Source organism: Equus caballus, chromosome 11, assembly GCF_041296265.1.
Source record: "Equus caballus isolate H_3958 breed thoroughbred chromosome 11, TB-T2T, whole genome shotgun sequence".
NCBI lineage: Eukaryota > Metazoa > Chordata > Mammalia > Perissodactyla > Equidae > Equus > Equus caballus.
The window spans coordinates 54,403,998-54,423,359 of NC_091694.1; the positions used below are offsets into that span (position 1 = coordinate 54,403,998).

Consider the following 19,362-nt stretch of genomic DNA (forward strand, 5'->3'; position numbering starts at 1 on the left):
AGTCAACGCCAAGCAATTCACAAAACAGGAAATTCAAATAGCTTAAAAACACGAAAAAAATGTTTATCATCACTAGTAAATATATTCACACATATGAATTATGCCAATATTATGATCCCACTTAAGTCTATTAAATTGAAAAAAAATTTAAATAATGTTACCAGTTGTTGAAAAGGATGGGAGTATATATAGACTCTCTCAAACACTGATGATGGAATTGGAATTTCTGGGAAATAATCTGATAGTATGTACAAAGAACACTAAAAATCTTCCTACTCTTTGACCCCATAAATCCAGATCTAGGAATATTATCCTGAAGAACTAATCTAAGATTTTCACCAGATTTATGTATACGAATGTCCAGCAAAGCATTATCCATATGGTAAATTTGTGGAAATGACCAAGGTTTACAGAAATTGAATCTGTTTTGCATAAATTGTGAGTCATCCATCTGATGGTATACCAACTTTAAAAATAACGAGTGACTTTCTCTCATGCCTCCTCTTAAAATGATCCATAAGTTCTGCCTACACTGTCTCCAAACTATGTCCCAAATCCAATTCACTTCTCATCGTCTCCATGAATAAAGCCCTGGCCCAAGGGGCCTCAGTCCCCTGCCTGGACAATACCCAGCCCCCTTCACATGTGCTTCGTGTCCGCCCCCGCCCTGCCGCAGTGGGTCCACACCACAGCAAGCTCTCAGAGAAAAACCAGATCATTTCACTCCCTGCTGAAAACTTTCCGATTGCTTCCCACTGAAGTTAGAGTGAAGTCACACTCCTCCCCATGACTCTGGGTCCCCTGGCGTTCTGGCCCTGACTGCCTCTCCTCTCTCCTCTCCACCACTCTCCTGACCTCCACCCTCTACACAGTGGCCAAGCTGGTTCTGCCTCCCGCCTCTGCACTTGCAGATTCATGCTCCTGGAAGAGCCCCCCTGCAGATCTCTATAGAGCTGCCTCTTTCCCGTCATTGTCATTGTCATCCCAGCTGAAATGTCACGTTCTTAAAGTAACCTTCCCAGATCTCCCTCCCTAACTAAAATGGAATCATCACTCCTCAAGAATCCTCTATCCCATTAACCTGGGGTTTTTTTCAAAGCACTTCTTACTATCCAAACTATCAAAGGTTGACGTCTTTGTTGCCTCTTTCCCCAACCTGAATGAGCAAAAGGACTTTGCCTTTCTTATTTACCAGTGTATCCCCCTTTACCTAATGAATGGCTGTGCACACACATTTATTCATTCACTCACTCACTCAACAAAGACTTATCGACTGGCCTCTGTGCACCAGGCACTCTTCTGGGTGCATGTGATACATCCATGAACAAAGATTGCTGCCTCTGTGAAAATTATATTCCATCACAGGTGAGGGGTGAGAGACAAGAAGCATAATGAAAACGTAATTTATACAATGCATTAGAACAGGACAGATGCTGTGGAAAAAGAAAAAATGTAGAGCAGAGTAAGGAGGAGCTCTGGGGCTGGAGCAGCTGGGGAGGAGGGTGGGAGGAGGCGGAAGTTGCAGTAGGAAAGGCGGCGATCAGTGTGGGTCTCCTTGAGAAGGAGTTGGAGAGAAACTTGGAGAAGAGCAAATTCATCAGGCAGACGCCTGGGAAGAGCAGTGAAGGCCAAGGCAGCAACTAGAACTAGAGCCCTAAGGCAGAAGTCGGGTGGAGGGAGCGGAGCGCGCCTGATGTTTGCTAGCTCAAAACCACGTCTGTCTTCTTCTGAGAAATGTTTCTTCCAGCCTTGTGTTCCTGTTCCAGTAATACCATGTCGCCTGCCCCGCGGTGATTGGTTACAGGAGCCCTGCCTAAGGAAACAAGATCATTTCCCAGGACTTTTTTATTTTGACTTGCATTAGAGAAAGTCTCCTTCCCTTCCGGTTGCAAAGTGATGGATGTGAGCCTGGAGCTGCCGGCACCCATTCATTCCTTTCAGTTGTTCAACGTGCATGGTGATGAGTACCTACTGTGTGCCACTTTCTCTTCTAGGCACCAAGGCTACAGTGGTTAGCAAGACAAATGGGGTCCCTGTTCTCATGAAGAAGAGAAATAAAGTAATTTGACAAGGAAAAAGTGTTAATTGTTTCCAATTGCTGTGAGTTCTCTGAAGATCATCAGGGTGCCTGGATAGGAAACAACTAGGAGGGGGAGGCTGGCAGGGAGACTCTTTCTGAGTGGGGACATCTGAATTGAGGTCTTGACGGATGAGAAAGGATCAGCCATGCAAATGGCTTAGGAAGAAGTGTTCCATGCAGAGGTCCTGAGGTGATAATGAGCCTGGCAACTCAGTATGCTGGGAGGAGTCAACTGTGGCTAGAGCTTCGAGAGAGACAGAGAAGGTGGCCCAAGTTGAGGTCAGAGAGGTAGGCAGTATGCCTTGCAACACAAAGAAACTGGAATGCAAAAAAGAAATTCGTGCACAGAAGGAAGAAACAAGAGACAGTCCACAGCATCCTACAAACATCCAAAACGCCCTTCCACTCGTCCTTGCATCTAGTTCCAAGCCCATCCTCCCAGATGCGTGAGCGAGAAAATCTCCCTTTGTACTTCAGCTGGGTTTTCTGTCACTAATACCAGAAGAGTCATGATTAATTTGTAGATATAATGAATATAAAAAAGACTGGAAGGAATTATGTTACTGCACAAATGGAGTTCTCCTATCCGATGCACATTTAAAAAGCCAATTGTTACAGCATCAGCTTTCAGCAGAAGAAATGAAGCTTTATTTTGTGAAATTGATCAGCAAGGAGATGGGGGCATATGCTCTCAGGTCTGTCTCCCAGATCGAGGCCTTGGCGCACGCTTTATGGGATGAAGGGCAGGGCGGTCTGAAGTGTGGAGATAGATGATTGGAGGTAAGGAGAAGTGAGGTGGTTGCTGATCTGTGCAAGTGTAGTCAAGCTTTCATGCCTCTTCGTAGGATGCATGTTCACAAAATCATGGCGTTACCATGATCTGAGGGTGGAGTGTTTACCTCCTTGACGTCAAAAAGGCCACTTCTCGAGCATGTGCACAGGCCCATGATGGGTTGATGGTCTCAATTGGCCTGAACTGAACAAGAGGTCCCAGTTCCTGAAAAACCACTCAATCACTCTGTTGATAAGATGGGGTCAGTTGAACTGGTCTTGGAGGGCCCACGGTTACAATTACACTGAAATATTAACAATGATGTATCTTGGTTATAAAATTGAATTTCATCTTTACACATTTTTGTAGTTTCTTAATTCAGTACATTGAACATGCTTAACTTAAACTATCTTTAAATTCTGGGTTTTTTGTTTCTGATTGTATGTTCTCACTTTGCCCTCTCTCACCTAGCGGAGGCCACTCTGAAAGGTACGCTAGCATACCTCCCACACTTGTGCTCCCCTACATTTCTGCCCATGACAGGTTGGTCATGACCAAATGTGAAAACAGTTGCAAAGGCAAATGGAGCATCTTCCTAGGTACTCTGATTGGGTGCTAGAAATAATTCCCCTTGCTTGTAGATTTCTAGGCCCAAGAGCACCCCAAAATTAATTTGACACAATGATCTGATCTTTGAAATTAAGATTTCCTTCCCCTTACTTACAAAATCAGCCCGAAAGCCAGTGCTTCTGAAATCATAGGCTTCTCATTGACCATCACAACAAAACTTAAGTCAACTCCCTAACACATTTATGACACAATTTCACTTACCAATTAACAGGTCTCCCTGCTACAAATTTACAGATGAAAATGCTGAGACCTGGAAAGTTTAAGTGGCTTGCCGAGGTCACGCTTTTCAGCCATATCCTTCTGGAGCAAGTGAAACTTAGAGCAAAGGACAAACCGACATCTAGGCAGAGGCAGCCACTGCACAGGCTGTGCCTAGCTTTCTGTCTGAATTATTTCTTGGCAGAAAATGCCGCTTTGCTATCAGGACAGTCAAGTCTAGTTAGAACAAGCTCATGGAACAAAGCAGTTTAATTAAATAAAAATATATTAGTTGGGTTACAGTGCTATTCTCTTCAGTCTGGATGTAAATTAATTTATAATAACCGTATCTTTTATTCATGTCATGCTACATATTTCAGAGTGTGTTAGCATCCTTATATTTTTCAGTTGGTTGTGAAATAATTGTGTGTTTATAATGGGCCACAAGTCAGTTAAAGTGCAAAAAGAACAGAGCTGGGTCTCAGCTAACATTCGTGGAAGTCAGAAGCTGCTGGAGAGTAGCTTTGGTTTGCTTTTGATGGGTCATGATATTTAAAATTCAGAGGGCTGCTGCAGGCTTCAAAGCAGCCCTTTCAGATTGATCACCCCAGAGCCTGACTCCATTAGTGGCCGAGGGCAAAGAAAGCCCGTTCATTTTCCTCTAACGACCTGCTTCTCCTTTCCCAGACCAATCTCACAGAGCTGAAGTCCTTTGGCTCTCCACCTCTGGCTGTCAGCAACGTCAGCGCTGCCGTGATGGCGCTCACGGCCCCCGGGGGCAGGGTGCCCAAGGACCGGAGCTGGAAGGCCGCTAAGGTCACCATGGCCAAAGTGGACAGCTTCCTGGACTCCCTAATCAATTTCGACAAAGAGAACATTCACGAGAACTGCCTCAAGGCCATCAGGCCATATCTGCAGGACCCTGAGTTCAGCCCAGAGTTTGTGGCCACCAAGTCTTATGCAGCTGCGGGCCTCTGTTCTTGGGTCATAAACATTGTGAGGTTCTACGAGGTGTTCTGTGATGTGGAACCCAAGCGCCAAGCTTTGAGCAAAGCCACCGCGGACCTCACTGCTGCCCAGGAGAAGCTGGCAGCCATTAAAGCCAAGATTGCGGTAAGTGAAGCCATAACAGCCCCATCCCCTCACTAGGCTGCGTCTAATACAAACACCTGCCACCTGGCATCCAGAGGCAACTTTTAAAATTTCTTTCTCAAACACTGTAGTCCAAACAAGACAAATCCACTGGACCATTGGTTTATGCTTTGCTCCTAAAAGATTTTCTCCTTTTCCTGTGAGGAAAGAAAAGATGACAGATAGGTGTGTATAATAGATGGACCGTGTTATCCACAGAGCCAATGGTTATCTTATTAGCTGCAAATGAATTTAACATTTTTGCACATCTATGGTGAAGAACAAAAGATCAAAAATTGGAGATCCTTTCTTTTTCCCCTTTGAAATGTAGGTGTTAGCCCCCCATCCCACCTTTTGCACCTCTTATCTTCAGTTCTGGCCAGCTCAGCCATGTGGACATGTGGGCCTGCTGGGCGTGTTTTCTGTTCTCTGCATTGTTGTGTTGAAGCTTTTCAAAGCAAGCAGTATATTGTGGTTTGGGGGCAGTCCTTTGACCGTAAATATAAAACTGTGGTGTCATTAGCTTTTATTAACCTCTCACTGATATTTTGATTATAGCTGCCTCACCCAGGATTGGAGGATGGGGTGATTTTGGATTCACACCTATTTGAGAGAGATATCCCTCAAACTCCACCTTTGCCATTAAGATAGATCCTACCAAAGCGAGAGGTAGAAATTGGAACCCCGTAGGGTGGCGTAGTAGCTAAAAATCCATTGGTAGACCTCATTTCCAATTCAAACTGTAATATTTACTGATGTGTGACCTCTAGAAAGGTCTTTAAAATGCCCAAACTTCAGTTTCCTGCAGTAAAATTGGCACAGTAATGTCCCCCCTCCATGAGACTGCTGTGAGGATGAAAAGAGAGAATGTTTTGAAGCAGGAGCCCAGAGCCCGGCCAGTAGGAGTGCGGGGAGCTGGGCCACCCCTGTGGTTACCACTGCCTCTGAGGACTGCTTGCCTCTACTCTCCTTCTGCTCCCTCTCCTCCTTCCTCAGCTGCATGTGCCATCACATGCATGTGCAGGCCCTGGTAATCAGTCACTACTGTGATCAAGCTCAACCCAAAACGTTCCTGGATCTTTCATTTCTACACATACATTCCAAGCAAGTAAGATTTTTGCTGCAAATTTCTCCTGATGATAAAAAGGGTTTTACAAATTGTGAAAAGTAAGATTGTAGAAATTCTGCATGCTTCAAGTTTCATAGGTTTATTGGTTGTTAGATTAAAATCTATGGCTAAAGGCTCTCATTCAAAGGTCCTTGCAACCAATCTCTCTCTAAAGAAAAGATATGTTGGCAAAGCAACTAATCTCCTCTCAATATGTTTGCTTTGTAAACCCAGATGTTCATGGACCAGCTTACTTAAAACCGGCGATGATCACCCTAACAATGGCCCTCTTCAAAGAACACCAAGTACGAAACACCATAACATCCCCGCGACTGCCTTTTGGGGGAAAAGACCTCCCAATAATTTTCATATCCTTCAGTCTCTCCCAGAAAAGTGTCACGGGAACTGCATTTTCAAAGATCTCTTTTCACAAGTTATTTTAACTAAAGGAACATTTGGTGCAAAAGGAATGTTTTCAAAATGTTTATACTTTTTCAGTAGCCAACATTCACACGATGGGCCCACTCAACCTGTGAAATAAGAATATTTTTGAAATACTTGGCTACCTTAGGAAGGCGCTACTTTTCTGCCAAAATATTTTCTGAAAAAATGTATTCTCACTTTTAACAACCTCCTCTCCATCCTTTGCTTATCCGCATGCCTATCAACATCCCAAGAGTTGGGGCACTCCCCCCAATAACAGAGGAAATGGGCTAACACCCATCGCTAACATGGAGGCCCACGAGGGTAAGGAAATTCTTCCCTCTGTGTCACTGAGACCACTGCCAGCCTTCTCCACTTGCACCACCCTAAGCTTTAGTTTTAGGATTTTAGGATCATTCCAAGTAAATTTTATATTCAAGATGCATAAAGTGAAAAAAGCATATTTCAAAACAGATTATACAATATAATTTCAATTTGATTATATATATGATTAAAATACATAAAAATGTAAATAGTGGTGATTATTTCTGGGTGGTAGATTTAAAAATTTTTTTGTTTGTTATCTGTATTTTCTTTTTTCTGTTATGAACATATATTAATGTTACAATTTATGAAAATAATAGTAATAAAAACAAGCAAGACGTTTCATCGAGCATATACTCACCGTAAGTAAAATATCCAATAGTAGAGAAGGGCTTCTAATGAGAAACAACAGCCTCCTGCCATTTTAATTCTTTTCTCTGTTTCAACTGGTTATTGGTGCCACTCAGGGCTTGCTACCCAGTGGCATAAATGTGTTTTATTTGACCCGCACGTAGTGTTCAAAACGATTTAATTAATTGCCAACATTTAACACAACAGGAGCTTTTTGTAAAAATCTGATTTCTGGCCAGTCTTAAAATAATCAAAAGACTCCTACATATCATTAACTGATCCTGGAGTTAAGTAATGGCCTGCCATTCAAACAGACGGTTTTGCCATAGTCCCCACTAACTCCTATTTTTTTCAGCACTAGACTCTTCTGACCAGTTTCCGTGATCGTCCTGGCCTCTGCTCATTTGAATTTCTGGCTTCTGTCTATGAACCGTGCTGACATCCTGTTTCTTGATGTATCTTACTCGGGGTGTCTTTCTGCTGGAAGGGGCCCTAAGATGTTCACCTATGTCTTCCCATTATCATTATGGCAACCATTTTTAGTTGATGTAGCCTTTATTTCTTGTTCTGTCACATAGAGCAGCTTCCTTGGAGCCCTCAGTTTGCAAGATGAAGCTGTTACCCTGTCCTTCAGGTTTTCTCCCTGCCTTCCACCTCCCAACTCCAGTTATCATTACTTATCGTTACTGTTGCTTTTTAATCACCAAGACTGAAAAATCTACATTCTGTTCTATAACCAAAATTAAGTGTCCCATGCTGTGTCCATTGACTAATTCAAAAAGTTAAAAAATCAGTAAATTCCACTTATGTTCTGTCAACATGTCTATAGCGTCATAGCAGATCTAAGTGGTACACTATAATTACATTGCCTTTTTTTATACAACCATTTTCCCCCTTGAATTTCTACTTTCCTTTGTTTTTTTTTTTTCTCCTCCATTAGTTCCTTTTACTTAGCCTAAATTACTTTTAAACTCTTCATCCAATCCAGTATTCTATCAAGTCCTCTTTTGTCCCCAAGACTTTTCTCCCTTGTCCCCGACTCCCAGCTCCAATCAGTGTTGGCGAGTAAACACGTTTCACTACTTTCTTGGGTTGGTTCCAATGACTTCTGGACACCGTGCCTTTCCTTTCTTGATTTCTTCTCTTGTTTTGCTAAGGCTCATTCTTAAGTAGCTTTCTCAGAAATATTAAGTAAGAGGTACATTTTCTGAATAGTTCCAGTCTGGAAATGTCTTTATTTTTTAAACTGAACTGACAATTATGCTGAGTTTTGAATTCTGGGTTGTCGATTTTTCCCCTTAGAACTCTCAATGCTTTGTCCTCTCATTAGGTAAGAAGTCTGATGAACGGTCAGGGTCTCGTTCCTTTTCTGATGCCCTGTGTTTCTCCCTTTCTGGAAGTCTTTCCATTTTTTCTTTATTCTTGGTGTCTGAAACTTCACATGGATGTGCTTCGCTGCCAGCCTGTTTTTATTTATTGTGCTTGGTATGTAGGGACTTGTTTTCCTCAGCTCTGGAAAATTCTTTTGTATTATTTCTTTAGTAATCTCCCTTCTGTTCCTTTTTTAATCTTATTTTCTGGAACACATATTGGTTGGATGGTGGACGTTCTGATGGATCCTCTATTTTCTCTCATCTTTTTGTCACTTTATGTTTCCTTATACTTTCTAGATTACCTCAAATTCGTCTTTTAACCCTTCCTTTGAATTTATTACTTTTTACATTAATAATAATGATAATTTCCACAACAGTTTTTTTACTAGCATCCTCTTCTTGTTTTATAGACAAAACACCTTGAATCTCTACAAGAAACTACTTCTGAAGGGCTTTAGGCTTTGTTGTTGTTTTTGTAACTGAAGTTCTCTCTTTTTCCCAGGTCATTGTTTTCTTCTTGTTTATCTTAATCTAAGTTTTCTTCAAATGTCTTCTTGTCCTTTCATGTTTACAAGAGCAGTGATCAAAAGATGATTCTGGCTTTGCAGGCAAGGGCAGAACTGGTTGACTGGCAGAATTTGCTTTCACGACCAGATGAGTTATGCTGGATGCATCCTAAATAGCAGACTGTGTTGTCTTTTCTCTGCCCCTGTTGAGTCTCCTGCCTGGTAGCATTGCATGCTGGGCATGGGGATGGAGATATGGGGAGGGGGATGAATAGGCTTCCAATTAACCCTCTTATTTTCAACATCGCCCTCAATCACACCTGACATTTCCAAATCCCCAGTGTATATGGGGTCTGCAGGGCTGATGAGCTTCCCTTTTGGTGAACTGAGGCCAACTCAAGGTTGCAGCTTCCTCTGCCTTGCCCTGGCAGTTTCTTCTCCTACCGGCGTGGTCTTCCATAAATCCATTGGAATCCCTCATCCTCCAATGGTCCTCAACAGGTGCTTGGTGTTATGACTTTTTAAATTGCTTCATAATCATTAGAGAGAAGTCTCGAGAAGGAGAGGAAGCAAATGAGTCTGGCCAGCCTGCCATTGTTACTTGGATGACTCACCACCTGCTTTCAAACTGCTTGGCTGTGTAAACTTGGCCCTTAATTGATTTCTCTTGTGGCTTGGTAATGACCATCAGAGCTGCTCAAACCCAAGTTATTGCATAGAAATGAGAGTATCTGGAGGTATCTGCCCTGTGTCCATGTGTCTTTGTGTATGCAAATATGTATTCTGGGGGCAACAAAACTATGTGCTTCAATTCTAAATTCTTAATAAATTTTAAAAAAACCTGAAACCATGACCGTTTCAAAAATGTTCCTCTACTTTGGGATAATGGGAGAGAACAGATCAGGTTAAGCCAAAGTTGTCTTGTACTCCTAGGACCTAAAACAAGGGGAGGACTTAGATTATAGGAAGCCCAATGCCAAAGTCAGACCTGCTGTAGGAGAGACAGTGTGTGTGCCTCCCAGGCCCCCTTGGGACCCTTCTGACCATTTTCAGGGCCTTTGGTTCTAATAACAGCACCTGCACTTTTTTTGGCAGCCTACTGGAACCCATTTGTCCCCAGCACAGGAGAGACAGAATTTGCACACCCTCTCCAAGTCCCTCCTGGCCCTGAACCAGTGGCTGAGGTGCTGGATGAGGAAAGCTCAGCTCTCTCCTTTGGGTCAGGACTGCTCTGGACTTCCCCTGGGACTCTTCTGAGATCACCCCTAATTTTTCCCTTCCCTGCCAGCGTCCCCCAGTCCCTGACAGCTTCCCCTGGGGGCCTTGCTTAAGAATCACCTCCTCGTGAATCCTCTCTCAGAAGCACTGGGGGCGACTTGGGCTGGAATTACTGAGAGATCTTGTGTTCCTTCCTGAACAGCGCCTTAATGAGAACCTGGGCAAACTCACAGCCAAGTTTGAGAAAGCAACGGCAGACAAACTCAAATGTCAGCAGGAAGCTGAAGTGACCGCAGGCACCATCTCCCTTGCAAATCGCCTGGTGAGTGTGAGCCGCAGTGGCTGAGCTTTAATTATATTAGCAGAGCTTGTCAAGTACCGCAGAGGTGCGAAATAGATGAGCACAGCTTAGCGCCGCTTTGACTTGGGGGGAAACATTAAAATGTGCTAGGATGCAGGGATGAATCCGGAGAAAAGTGTGAATGCACACCCTGGTCTGGTCAAAGGAGTTTTCCTACAGGGATGGTTGGAAGAGTGGGAACAGTGGATCTATCAGGCAGCCGTGCGAGACGTGACATGCTTACATATGTGTGCATCGACCAGAGGAAGCGTTAAAAGACAAAGCCAGCATTTGAGAGGCGAACTCTGAAGCTCTTTCCTGTGTAATGGTTGATAATTAGCGTGTGGCCAGGACTAAGAACTGAGATAGAAAGAAAAGGATGAGATTGATTGACCCCGAGCCTTTCTGAACATGACCTTGCCCATATGCACATGCACACACACACTCACACGCGCGCACAAAGATTGATATAGACACACACAGGCTCTGGCCTCCCTGAGAAATAAATCTGAGGGTCAGAGCAGGGGGCTTGTGTTATGGATGTCTGTTGCTGCATAACAGATTACTCCAAAATTAGTGATTTAACACAATAACCATGTTGTTAAATCTCACAAGTTTGTGGGTCAGGAGCTCGGGCGGGGTTCAGCTGGCCAGTCGCTCCATGTGGTGCCAACTGGGGCCACTCAGTGTTGTTCAGCTGGTGGCTGGGCTGGTTTGAGGGTCCAAGACAACTTCTTTCACATGCTCCTTGGCAGGGACAACTGGAAGGGTGGGCTTGGCTGGGCCCCTCTTCCTCTCCACGGAGTCTCAAATCGCTCAAGAAGAGTAATCGGATGTCTTACATGGTGACTCAAAGCTCCAAGAGGAAGTGTTCAAAGAGACAGGAAGTAAAGGTCCCAGTCTGTTGTGTGGTCCCCGAAAACCAGGACAACATCACTTCTGCTGTCTTCTACTGGTCAAAGCAGTCACAGCTTCAAGGAGAGGGAGCACAGACACCAACTCTTAATGAGAAGAGTGTCAAACAATTTGAGGCCTCTTCGAATCCCTTGGGGCTTGTGTTTCTCATCATAAATCAGCTGGGCTCCTGCAAAGCTGAGTCCACTGGATGTGATTTCTCTTCCGAGAGCCTTGACGGCACTCTCCTCACCAATGAAGGGAAGTGGAGTCGATGCCTCTGTACGTTTATTCCAGCCACTGTTTATTTGTGTAACAAAGTCGGATTTTCTAGTTTAGGGAGAAATGAGTCATAACAATCACTGGACCGAGTCACACTTTAGGAGGGAGAGGCTATTCCACAAGTATGTGTGCAGTGGTGTGTCTAACCTGCTGCTGCATGGCTTTGAGAGGAGAGGTTTAGCTGAAAAGTTTAGTCTGGAGACAGCTCCTCTGAAACCTTCAAGAAGTGCTCCAGACCTACTGGCTGGCCCATCTTCCATCCAGTTCCCTGTTTGGTTTCCAGAACTTAGCGCAGCCTTCTTTGCCCAGCTGGAGCGTTTTCTGAGTTGGTCCTCGTGGAAGGCAGTGTGGTACTCTGCTCTAGGAGTCAGGATGCATGGGCTCTGAAGCCAGCCCTGCCTCTACTGACCTGGAGGTTCTGGCAATATACTTCAACTTTCTAGTCTTTATCTATGTAATCTAAAAATGGGCATGGGAATGGTTGGGTGGGCAAATCCCTATGTTCTCTCCCTGCTCTGACATTCTATGGTACCATCTTTCAAGGAAGACAAAAAGATAAGTCATAACACAGATACTAAGCTACACCTAGCAGTCCTCTGTGAAAAGGATGTTGCTCCACCACCGAGAAGGTGCCCTTGGAGGGGTGTGCCATGTCAAAGTGGGTTGGCAGAGTCAGGACGTATTCCACAGCCTTGCTCCTCTGTACACACCCACATTTCAGTCCTTCTAACTCTATGTCTTAATTACCATGTCTATCTCCCCGCCCATTGTGAATTATTTATAGCTCATGGAATTGATTTTATTTGTTTTCATATCCCCAGTATTTGGAGAGGAGAAGAGAGAGGTGCATAATTTTCTAATACGTTTTGTGGACCAGGCATTGTGCTAAGTGATTAATATACACAGTCATATTTAATTCCCTCAACAGCTCTTGGAGGTGGGTGGTATTCATCTGCATACCTGTAAAAGGCAGAGCCTGGAAGCCTGCATTCCAAACCTGTCTTCTTCCCACAGCCCACATAGTGCATAGCACACAGCAAGGGCTTGCTTACTGAAATGTTTGCTGCAGCCAGTACAGATCCCATTGATCAAAAGGGCCACATCAATGGTGTCTGGGTCATTCTGCTACTAAGCATGAACTGTGCATTCTCTACAACAGAATCCATGGCTCTCTACAGCCTGCGGGATGATGACTCTTCTCTCCTCTCTGGTCTTTGAAATGGTAGGTGGGAGGACTTGCTTCGGAAAATGTGAGGTGGGCAGAAGCTGTGCAGAACTTCAAACAACAGGAAAGGAAATTATGTGGAGACGTTTTGCTTATTACGGCTTTCATTTCGTACCTCGGCTTCTTTACAAAGAAATACCGGCAGAGCCTCGTGGACGGGACCTGGAGACCCTACCTGAGCCAGCTGAAGGTACATGCAGCCTGAATTTCTTCTAACCACGTCAGCCTGGGGCTACCAGTGAACCACATGACGATAATAACCCAAATCTTCTAGTCCCTTCTGGCATACTTACCTCCACCTCAGCATCCCCTAGTGATCTCTGGGATCCAGGAATGGGACATATGCAGCCATGTCCTTCCACACTGCCCTACATTGCCATCCACTGCCCTCTAGGCCGCCTGAAGACAGCATCTTTCCTTTTAATGGGGCGGCCTTCCACGGGAAGGCTGGTCCACCGCGCAGCAGGCTGTCTCGCAGCACTTCTCAAACTGTAAAACCTGAGGGATGCCAAAAAGCACCCCGTGTTTCCTCCCAATCTCCCTGTTCTTGGGAAGACATAGTGGCAGTTGGCAAGGCTCCTCTCCCAGGTTCTGCATTGCACCTTGGTCCCGGGCCCATCGCTCACAGACACCCTGATGACAACAGTCTCCTCTACTTTGGTACTTCGGTCATGTGGACTCAGCTTGTCCTCTTAGTGTAAGTGGGTGGATCTTGCTCTCAACTCCTCCCCCTATTCTGAAATGATAAAGTGACAGAAATGCTAGTTCCTGACTGGAGAAGACTCAGGGTTGTGCCTGGAGCCTGTAGTCAGAATAATTCCTAATATTACCTTCTACTTCCACATCCCTCGTAGTCCTCAGTCCACAAATATTCCCTGAGAGTTCAAGATGTCCTACAGCTCCACTAGACAGGAAGTACAAAAGACTTTCAAGAGCAGGATGCCTGCCGGAAGTTCATGGTCCAGTGGAGGAGATTAGGTTCATAAAAAGCAGCTATCCTATAGTCAGCACAGAAAATTCACCACATGCAGTAAGGAATATATTCCAAATTTCATTTGTAGGTGTCTCCTTAGAACACAAAACCCATATTGTCTAGCGATGGTTGGTTTCACGGATTAGCTCATAAAATCTTCCTCGCGTAATGATTTGTTAAATAGTAGTTTAAAAACTGTTGCAGTACTAGGAAATAAGCCTGCTATTTATTGATCTTGAACATATGTGGAAAAGGAAATTGTTGAAAGGACAATCGTTACTGAGTGCATGAAGATGAGGAACTCAGTGGCAGCTTAGCAAGAATTTTGCTGGCTTTGTTTGGGGTTCTCAAGCACCTTGTGCCATGGTAGAACCTAGGACTCCCTTCTCACAATGTTTTTCAGTGCATAAACTAGAATGCATAAGATTATAAAGGAAAACAATTCCTCTGAGATTCCTTTCTGATCCCAGGGCAAGAACCTCCAGGGGCACCTCTCCCTTTCCAGGTTTTCTGGATGGCATAGCACTGGCCATTCGTATCCTTAGTAGGTATGATGGAAGGGACAGGAGATGCATTGGAGAGATTTCCCTGAGGTAACTGGGAAGATAAACTGCAGAGAAGAGAGGGACGGGGGCGTTAAAAAGGCAGATGTGTGAACCTCAAAAACCATACGCTAAGTGAAAGTAGCCAGACACAAAAGCTCACGTGTTGTACGATCCCATTTATGTGAAATATCCGGAATAGGCAAATCCATGGGGACAGAAAGCAGGTTAGCGGTTGCTAAGAGCCGGGGTAGGCGGAATGGGGAGTGACTGCTAATGGGTACCAAGTTTCCTTTTGCGAGATGAAAATGTTTTGGAACTGGATAGAGCTGATGGTTGCACAACATTGCGAATATACTAAATGCCACTGAATTGTGAACTTTAGTTAATTTAAGTTATGTGAATTTTACCCCAACTTTTGAAAAAAAGCTGTGTCCCCAGTGGAAAAGATTACTTGCAGAAGAATTAAATGAGCTGAGAGAGGTCAACAGAGACAGAAAAGGAAGGATCTGGTGCACACACAGGGACCTTGAAGGGAAGCAGAGGGCGGTGTGGAGGCCTCCTCAGGCCTGGTGGTGTGTTTACTGGCTGCCCAGAGCATTCCAGCAGAGGGTTTGCCGGGCGAAGTCATGCAAGCAACCCTGAGCATGGGATGTCCTGGGCAGGGAGAAAGGCGAGCATCTCCAGCTCTTTGCAAGCTGGGCCTCTGTCAGCAGGTGGTGAAGTGCATGAGAGAAAAGAGTGGTTAGTGTGGTCTGGCACAGGCAGCAGGAAGCCCACTAGGTGTGGAGTCAGCACATGAAGCATGCACGAAAAACACAGAATTGTAGTGAACACGGGTAAGGGCGTATGGGAGGCTATTGATTAAAATACGGATAATCTAGGGGAGAAATTTGATTTGGGTGAATATACTGAAGAACAAAGGGTCACACAGGCTGAATTTCTGCTGTCATTCATCCATCAAGAGACAAGAAGACCATCGGGACTTTAAGAAAACCTACTTCCAGAAATAATCATGCAGCCAGAAAAGCACTCTTCAGGGGGATTTTGATCTTGCTTTGAAAAGAGCTATGTCATTTTCGTGAGCCTCTGTGTGTTCCACCCCCAGCTGAGAAAGCATGTTTCCATTCTGAGTGTACGTGGCATTTCTTCACATCAGGTTCCCATCCCTATCACCCCCACACTGGATCCCCTGAGGATGCTGACGGATGATGCTGACGTGGCTGCCTGGCAGAACGAGGGCCTCCCTGCAGACCGCATGTCCGTGGAGAATGCCACCATCCTCATCAACTGCGAGCGCTGGCCGCTCATGGTTGACCCTCAGCTCCAAGGCATCAAATGGATCAAGAACAAATATGGCGAAGACCTCCAGGTCACCCAGATTGGCCAGAAGGGGTAGGTGGTGGAGCACATGAGTGCCCACTTTTGCCATTTGTGCAGAGAAAAAAACGTTGTTGCATATCTGAAGCCCCACTGGATTTTTTGTACCCTCCTGGTCCCTCCAAGAAGTTTCTCATGTTTTTCCTCCATTTTTAGGAAACATCTCAACGCAAGATGCCTGGGCACTGAGTCTCTGCTTTTCTTTCTCACTAGAAATCATGTGCATCAGCCTCGACCTCATTCAGGAGTCCTTTCTCCACCATCCCTGGTGTTCATCCTCCCATCTCTCCTTGAACACTTCTTGCCTCCCCAAACATCACATTCCATTGTCAGACAACTCTGTGTTGTACAAAGTCTTGCTCATATTTAACCTAAGCACTCTATCTCCTGGGGGATGATCGGACATTGCAGTAGACATTGCAGCCGAGTCAGTAATGAAATCTTCAGAGCCCTTTGGAGCTGACATGTGGCTTTGTTCACACCTGATGGGGGAGTTACTACACAAAGAGAAGTGAGTGCCAGGGGGGTTGTCTGTCCTGCACCCACTGCACTTCCGAGGCCCAAGCTACCTTAGCATCTCTCACCCCATGGCTTCATTGCCTCTGTGATTGTAACTTAGCTTTGTAGTTTCAGCACTCAATTCTTATTCTATGCCATTAGGATACATGAGAAAAATAGGATGGGGCAATGGAGGAAAAGGAAAGGGACAAAGATCATTTATTAGTGGTTGATATGTGCCAGTCTTAATGTTAGGGACTTTATCTCAAATGCTTTCCTTAATCCACACAACTGATAAGGTTAGCGCTATTGGTACCATTTCACATCTGAGTAAATTCAGGTTCACAGAAGCAAATTAATTTCCCCAAGAGTATACCATTTTAAAAGCAATGGATATTTGTACACTCATGTTCATAGCAGCATTATTCACAATATCCAAAAGGTGGAAGCAACCGAAGTGCCTATCAACAGATGAGTGGATAAGCCAAATTTGCCATATTCATATGATGAAATATTATTTAGCCTTCAAAAGGAAGGAGATTCTGACACATGTTACAACATGGATGAACCTTGAAGATATTATGCTAAGTAAAGTAAGCCAGTCAGAAATGGACACACACTGTATGGTTCCACTTATATGAGGTAGTTAGAGTAATCAAAGTTCATAGAGATGGAAAGTAGAATTGTGTTGCCAGGGGCTGGGGAGAGGGAAAGGGGAATTATTGTTTAAGGGGTACAGAGTTTCGATTTTCCAAGGTGAAAAAGTTCTGGAGATGGCGAGTGGTGATAGTAGCACAATAACGTGAATGTACTTGATGCCACTGAGCTGTACAGTTAAAAATGGTTAACAGGGCAGATTTTATGTAATGCATATTTCACACAAGTTTAAATTAATTAATTTTTTAAAAAATTTATGGAAGCGTTATGTAAGCCAAGATGAGCCTCATTGAGAAACCCAAGGTTTATCCACTCTAACATATAGCCACCACGGCAACGTTTACTGGTCTGACCAAATGTCCCTAACATAGCTGCCCAGAGGTCCAGATCACCCAGGGTTGTTTAACTCAAACATGCAGTGTTACGAAAATAGTTAAAGCGAATGTTGAACACCAGAATGGACCCTTTCTCGTGGTGAGGATAAGATGGGAATGGACACCAAGGTATGACACATTGTATTTTTATCTGTGTCATCAGTCAGAGTAATCTAATCCTGGCCTTCTCCCCGAACTTGATTGAACCATTCCTTTCTAATTGACCAGTAACTGCATTTTCGACAGAAGTGTTTGTCCTTTTTACCCATTCCTATATCCCTAGCACCAAAAACAGTGCCTGATACATACCAGGCCCTCACTAAATATTTGTTCAGTTAATTCTCTGTTCCCATCTATTGGCTATGTTGGATGGTTTTCTAGATTTGTTGTATTTTATCTGAATGCAAATATTATATTATATATAATACATGTTAAGACTATTAAGCATAGTCTCCGTTCGTCATATGAATGCAAATTCGTTTGTGTGTCATTTGCCTTTTAATTGTATTTATGGTGTTTGGCATACTACAGGTTAGGTTTGGTTATTTTTTTGACCAGATTTTTCACCCATTTCTTCTATAGATCATGCTTAGAAAAGTCTTTTTCTCTCCAGGAGTTATATAAATATTCACTTGGATATTTGAGGTTTTTTATAGGCTTCCTTTTTACATTGAAATGCAATCACCTGAAAATATATTTTGGGGGCTGTATAAGGTACAGGCCTAATTTTCCTTTTCAAGGGTTGGCCATTGTTCCAATATCATTTATTGAATTCACCATCCTTTCCTCAATTAATTAGAGATGACATTTTACTCCATATTAAATTATTTTATTAAAGAGATTTTATTCTTTTCTATTATATGATACTATACCAGCTTTTAATATTTAATTTTATATTTAGTAGCATTTATTGTGGCATTTCTCATTACAAAAGCAATATATCATCATAGTAAAAAAAAAAAGGGAGCTACCAAAAAACAAAGAAAGTAATTAAAAACTCCTGTAGTTCATCATTTGGAGAAAAACAATGCTCACTTTTTGGCATCTGATATCCTTTAAGACTTCTCTGTGCACATCTGTGTTGTTGAAGTTAGAGAAAATATTTTAGTATTAGCTGATATGTGTCCCTCCTTTCTTCATTATCATTTTTTTTACCATCCTCATTGTTTTCTTTTAGGTTAACTTTAAGATTTTTTTATCAAGGTCTATAAAGTTATATTGTTATTTGTTGTTTGAATTACAATTACATCAAACTTACATCAAATCCATTTAGGGAATATGAACATTTTTTAACATGTTTATTAAACTACATAACATTGAAAAATTCTAAATAATCTAGATTTTGGTAAATGATTGTTAAATAAATTAGCATGTATCTCTACAGTCTAATAGCCAGTCATGTAAAACTGTTATAAGAAGAATATTTAATTACATGGGGAGAGATTTATAATACATTTTACGTACAAAAACCAGGTTATAAAACAAGTATGCTATATGAATCCAATAATAAATAAATATAAATATAAATTCAGATATAAATAACTAATGTAAAATAGTAATAATAAACTTGAAAATATAATATATCCAAACATATACAGTAAAAAACAAAATGTGAATGACAGATGGGAAGGTTACAGTTAATTTTCACACTTTTTTCTATCTTGTACTTTTTCCCTATTTTAAAAAATGTATAAGATGATATATATATCATTTTAAATACAAAAAAAATGTGGCCACTGAAATTGTCCCAGATAGCTGTGCCTCCAAGTTTATCACTGTGCTTCAGAGGCCACAGTGGTCTTGTTAAATTGCCTCGGAACCCATCCCTTGCCACAGGCTCATGCTGCCCGACTTTCTCCCCAGCTACCTTCAAACCATAGAGCACGCCCTGGAAGCTGGAGATGTGGTGCTGATTGAAAACCTGGAAGAGTCCATTGATCCTGTTCTGGGGCCCCTGCTTGGGAGAGAAGTCATTAAAAAAGGACGGTAAGACTCGCCTGTGTTGCCGATCCTTTGTGAGGAACTAGTTGGCACCCTGGTAGAACTGTGGACAGATCTGCCCTTTCTAGGACATCCTATCCTC

At 43.2% G+C, this 19,362-nt stretch overlaps 1 protein-coding gene across 13 annotated transcripts in view; it reads left to right on the plus strand.

Moving 5' to 3' along the window:
* Nucleotides 1-19,362, plus strand: part of DNAH9 (dynein axonemal heavy chain 9) — a 319,325-nt gene that overhangs the window by 218,097 nt on the left and 81,866 nt on the right. For all 13 annotated transcript variants that reach the window (XR_011423085.1, XR_011423083.1, XR_011423082.1 and 10 more), the window contains 5 exons: nt 4,368-4,793; nt 10,317-10,436; nt 12,857-13,045; nt 15,530-15,765; nt 19,143-19,265. Coding sequence is in view for 8 of the 13 variants with exons in the window: in XM_070226565.1 (XP_070082666.1) it covers nt 4,368-4,793; nt 10,317-10,436; nt 12,857-13,045; nt 15,530-15,765; nt 19,143-19,265 (1,094 nt within the window). In the remaining 5 variants the exon portion in view is untranslated. The remainder of the gene's footprint in view (nt 1-4,367; nt 4,794-10,316; nt 10,437-12,856; nt 13,046-15,529; nt 15,766-19,142; nt 19,266-19,362) is intronic.